At 29.2% G+C, this 6,211-nt stretch overlaps 1 protein-coding gene across 1 annotated transcript; it reads right to left on the reverse strand.

Annotated features, from left to right (window-relative positions):
* Positions 1–351: 351 nt before the first annotated feature.
* Positions 352–2,694, reverse strand: LOC109799720 (putative WRKY transcription factor 13). The gene is made up of 3 exons (XM_020360337.3): positions 2,171–2,694; positions 1,639–1,860; positions 352–840 (listed from the first exon to the last, which is right to left on the reverse strand). Exons 1-3 carry the CDS (start codon positions 2,479–2,481, stop codon positions 669–671), a joined length of 705 nt encoding a protein of 234 aa, XP_020215926.2. The 5' UTR covers positions 2,482–2,694; the 3' UTR covers positions 352–668.
* Positions 2,695–6,211: the final 3,517 nt, after the last annotated feature.

Below are 6,211 nucleotides of genomic sequence, written 5' to 3' on the forward strand. Positions count from 1 at the left end.
AGGCTATCAATGGTAGTACACTCGAATTCCTTGAATGGATATTAGTCTTTTAATTAAATAATTAACTATTATTAATAGGAAGTATCCATTAACTTTATTAATAATTAATTTCTATCCAGAAATCTAATTAATCACTTTTCATGAATTTTTTTTCTCAATCAGTTTAGTGGTCACCTTGAGTGGCTACTATTTAAACACTGACTCGTGTTTAAATTAAAAAAAATCTGATTAGAAATGAATAATCCATGAGTACTTTCAGAGCTTTAAAAGATATTAGTCTTAATATATAGTGGAAGATATTTCTGACAATGATATAGTATAACAAAAATGATAAAGTGTAGAGAGAGAAGAGGATGAGGCGCGGGAATTGAAGAATAAAGAGCAAAAAAAGTAGGGCAAAGTACAAATGTCACTAGTATCTTAATCAGTTTTAATAATCAGTACATCAAGACACAAGCTATATATAAAACTAGAAAAATCAACGACACTCTTAATGGTGTGCTTGGAAGTGGTGAAAACGCGTGAGTTGTGGATGGAGAAGATCATGCATTTTATAAACACATTTTACTCCTTCCTCTATACTTATTCAGTTTTCATCTCTACAAAGCACACCCTCAATCAAATATACAATATACATTTCATATATATAAATACTATGTTGCCGTAGTCTACCATAAGAAGTTGCCAAGTTGAGATAGGGTTTGAGAGTCTTCAAGATCACTTGATGGAGAGTGAACATGTCTCCCTTCATATGTGGTTATCACCATCCTTGGATCCTCGGCTAAGCGTTCCACGCGTTTCTTCACTCGACAATTATCTTGTGTGCAACGGTAATAGCTTCTGCATGCAATGTAGGCCATAACACAATGACAATGAGACAACTTGGTAATGCTTGTAACTGTTCAATGAGCTTGTCATACATATGATCATATTATAAGAGAGTGGTAAGTAATAGTGACTATTTAATAACAAAATGTCTTGATGCTAAAATTGGAATGAATGTTGATGTATATATGTAAGAACTATGATCAATACCACAATAAAGGAACAATAAAGATCATTTATGATTTTTTTTTTGGGCATGTATCCATGACCATAAGACACGAAAGTGCTGTAATGGGTTTGTGAGGAAAGAAAAAGTATATATATATATATATATATATATATATATATATATATATATATATATATGTATGGAGGATATCAAGTGAGAAGAAATTTATTATGAAATGAGAAATTTAAAATGTAACTCTTAGATTAATTTTCTTTCACTTGATTAAATCCCAAATTTTCTCTCACTTGATTAATCTAAGAGTTATATTTTAACCCTCTCATCTCTCATAATAAATTCTCTCTCACTTGATATGCTCCTATATATATATATATATATATTGTAGGATTCCCCACAAAGCACAATATTCAGAAAATTTAAGATCTTCCCGAAACCAGTAGAAAAGCTAGATATGATAAAAACGACAATGATGAGAGAGGGGTGGTGAGATTGGAGAGAGAATACATGTTGCAAGTGTTGGGAAACAATCGATTATTGAAGGTTTGATAAAATATTCTTTAATGGACTTTTGAATTAAAGCAAAAGAGAAAGAGAGGAGGTTTGAATTCATGAAGACATGAATATACCTGGGGTGCTGCGTGTTCTTAACAACTTTCTGTCCGTACTTCCTCCACTTGTAGCCATCGTCCAATACATCCACATCGCTCATGGTCTTGAAGCAAAACCTAGGCTCTCTCACCTTCCTTCTTGCCTTCATTTTCTTCATCTTCATGGCTGAAATTCCGAGATGATGATCATCAAATCCACTTCTTTTTGTGCTGAAGCAATCAGTCACTTCTCCCGGTGCCCTAAATTCAATCATAACAAAACCCCAACTCTCTTCAGCTATATATAGAGTATACATGTCCTATTAAATTATATGGTAAAAAAGTTTAACATGCGTGGTTGGACATACGAGAATTTAAAAAACCTCTGAAGCTAGTAAAGTAGTAGACTAGATAGATAGATACACCAAGGCTTAAATTCGATCGGTATTATATAAAGATCAAAATAGATACAGTAGGACTTAGATTTGATTTTTATTGTCATCATTATAATCTTTTTTATTCATGAAAAAATATCTGAGAATTAATTGAAGTGAGGTAGTAACTGTCTTACCATGGATTTACACTCGATCTTTGCAAGGATAGGAATTGAGCTCCTCCAAAGGTGGTAGAATTGAGGTCTTCTCTTGACTTTTGAGCAGTGGTTGAGAATAGGGTTTCTGTGAGATTTGATGCAGAGTCTTGTTGAGATATGGCAAGTGAAGCAGGTGCTACGGAGCTGAAGGCTTTCAAAGAGGATTGATGGCAACCCAAAGGAGGGAAGGTAAGGTTTGTTGGAAAGGGGAAGAAACCCATCTGTGAAGGAATCTGATCCTGCTCCTCGAATAAGCTGTGATGAACAATGGAATGAGAAGTTGTTGACATAACTTCTGATGATCTTTTCTCTCTCTCCTTTTCCTTCTCCTTCTCTTCCACCACACGGTTCCTATATAGAGGTTGATGATGTTTCTAGAGGAAGAGGTTTGGTGAGAAAACCTCTGGGGCTGAGATATTACACCCTAATGGAAAGCATAAACTTATAAACGTTGAAAAACCAACTTTCCCTTTTTCTCTCTCTTTCTATCTTCGAGGATTTGCTAATTTCTAAAATGTCTGTGTCATCTATATAACGTATATTCCAACATGTGAACTATGGAGGGTTAAATAACTAACTACATGGTTATATATTTATTTTTCAATGAAAATATCATATATACACTATCTCTGTCTAAAAATTTATGATTAAAAATTAATTTATGTTTGAAATATATAATTTTTGTCGATGAAATATTATTTTATAATTACAAGAATAAATATTGAAAATATCAGATGGATTCTTCTTGTCATGACAGATTTTAGAATTACATGAATAAGAGACTTGTTAATAAATGGACATATATATGTGAATATATTATGATGGATAAATGTGGAGCGGGAACGAACAAGAGAAAAATGTTGAAAAAAGGGTGCGAGAAATATGCAAAAAGTGAAGGCAAGAGAGACTTTTGGTAACAATTCAACCAAGTTGGCAGTTTGCTGCAAACAGTGATCGATGGTACTATTTGCCTAAAAAGCTTGGAAATTCCATGTCCTTCATGGTTAGTGGGATTTCACTGTGGTATGGAGGTCAACATTACACGACAAATGTCTCAACAGAGAAGTTGATTCATATCTTTGCCCTCAAAAATGTCTATGAAACTTCCATGCAACATCCTCGCTATTGTAGATAATAATTATAATATGGGCAAAAGTGAAACCTGTTGAGTGCACAATAATAGAAATAGATACCTAGCTATAATCAAAATATAAGTGAAAATTATCGATCATTATATTCATCAATTCACTATAAAGTATCAAAGAAAAGGAGTAAAAAGATGCATATGTGTATCACTTTCTAGAGTTTCTTTTGGATCATTTTATTATGAAGATTATGATTTTTGGGGGCACCATGTACATAAAAGAAAAAAATATCAGAGGACAGTGATGATGGATATTGGATGCATTATATCTATCACAATTCACACCCCTAGCTCGCTGCATCGGCGGTGAAGTATCATTATGATGGGTGATTGCTTATTTGACTTTTTGTGGCCAAAAAAGCTTATTACCTTTCTCATATCCCTTTTGCTCTTTTAACTTTCTAAAACTCGAACTAACCCCACGACACCAACCTTTTTTCTCAAATTCCAAACCAAACTTATAATATTGTTATCATATCTTGAATTAATTAAGTGTGACAATCATGGTTAACTTTATATTTTGCCATGCCTAAAAATTTGTGGACCAATATCTAGCCATTGAAAGCATATAGTTCATCTACCCGTTTCAGAATTTTGCCATAATTCAATAATTATGTTTTCTTTGTACTTCACCTAGCTGTTTAACCAAGCACACAGAATGATGGATTTCATTTGTGGAAATTAATGAATGAAGTAAGTGTTGTTTGGAATAATTTTTATATGAAATAATTGTTTATTTTCAAAAGTCCATTAAAAAAACTATAATAAAATAAGTAATTGTTTTAAAAAAAAAACTAAACTAAATATGCAATAAATAGTAGTTGTTGAATAAGAATTCCTATAGTAAGATAAGGATTATTTGATATACACACAAATCATAAAATAGTTAAGTCCGAAGAAGTCCTCTTTTTCTTTTTCTTTTTTAGGGCGAAGGAGTCCTTAAATATTACTTGTTATACTGCTTTCAGTAAAAGAGTTATCACAAATCATATTTCACCAAATCGTATATATATGCACGAGCCGTTGCATTCTAGTTTTCGTACTTGGATTGGATTTATTAAAGTTGGCATCTACATGAAAAATCGAACTAGGAAACTTATTTTAATTGGAAAACAAAATTTTTCGTCTTTGTAAAATAAGCCAATGATTAAGTATATGGAGATACTTTAAATACTCACTTAAAATCTCTTGTTACATATAATCATTTTATCCAATGATGTTATCTTTGTTCTTATGATATTGTTCGGATCTATTATAATCATTTTATCCAATGAATTATTTATTATATATATATATATATATATATATATATATATATATATATAAGGTGATGCACATGATTTTTTTAAGACAATTTTATCTATAAATTTTTAGATAATAAAAAATAGGCTAAATTGCATTTTTAATTTCTCTAATTTTGTCAATCCATAATTTTGATCTTTTATTTTAAAATAGAGACATTTAGTCCCTTATTTTTAAAAATATAAAATTTTGATCCTATTTTTAATTTGATATTCATTAATTATTAAATTTTGATGTTATTTAATGATGAATTATCATTTAAGTAATATAATATTTAACAATGTAACAAATATGAATAAAAAATAAAAGATAATATACAAAAGATTTTTATTTGTATTTATTTTTAAGAATTATTGATGTTTATTTTATCCTACTTTTATATTAAATTTTTTTATTTTTAAATGTCATATGTTATAAATATAAATATGAGTAACTCTTAAAATTTAATGATTAGTAGATGTTAATTTGACAAGAGAACAAAATTTCATATTTTTAAAATTAAAAGGATTAAATATCTTTATTTTATTTTAAATAGGCCAAAATTATAAATTAATAAAAATAAAAGGATCAAAAGTGCAATTTAACCTAAAATATAATATTAAAAATTAATTATCCTTACAAACATAATATTTGAACATAAAACTTTAAGATTTAAAGACCAAACACAATATTAGTTAATTTAATAAATATTGATAATTTTATATATATATTAAATTGAATATAAAGACACAAAGTACCTTGATTTCTCTGGTATATATAATATTTATTGTAAAATTAATTCACATTTCTTTGATATATTATTTTGAGATACTTAATACTTATTAAAAATTTTGTTACATGTATAATTTTATCCGATGACATTATCTTTGTTCTTATAATATTGTTTGGATCCTTTAAGGGCTTGTGTGATCGATACTTGAATTATATATGTCTTTATTGTAAAATTAATTCATATCTCTTTGATTTTTATTTTTTTATATGTACGAATGACAATAACATCAACAAAATTTAAATATAGTACTTTGTACATAGTACTATTGTAGCTTTCATTATATAAACTAATCTCAAAGGTTATAGTCTGCACTGTATTTAAAGTTAGGGGTATTTATGGATCGATTTTTTAAAAAAATCGATCTAAATTGAACCGAACCGTTTTATAAAAATGGATCAGTTAACCGATCCATTTTTTATAAAGTGGATCAGTTTGCTTTTTTTAAAATATGGATCGGTTTTTTTGAAATTGGATCAGTTCGGTGCGGTACAGTTATCCATTTTTTTACTCATATATGAATCGGTTTTTTTTAGAAAATTAAGCCGAACCGAACCGATCCACTTTGTAAAAATGGATCGGATAACTGAACCAGTTTTATAAAGTGGTTCGGTTCGGATTTTTTTTTAAATAGATCGGATTTTTCAATATAGATCGGATCGGTTCGGATCAATTTGGATTTTTTGCACACCCATATTTAACGTATTAAATAAAAATGAAAATGTGAGAAAAATTAATGTTCATGTAATAAACTCGGTTTGTATTTTTTTTTATTAACTAGGCAGTGGTAATAAATTTACCAAAC

The sequence above is a fragment of the Cajanus cajan genome, chromosome 2 (assembly GCF_000230855.2).
Source record: "Cajanus cajan strain Asha chromosome 2, NIPB_CcT2T_4, whole genome shotgun sequence".
In the NCBI taxonomy this organism is placed as follows: domain Eukaryota; kingdom Viridiplantae; phylum Streptophyta; class Magnoliopsida; order Fabales; family Fabaceae; genus Cajanus; species Cajanus cajan.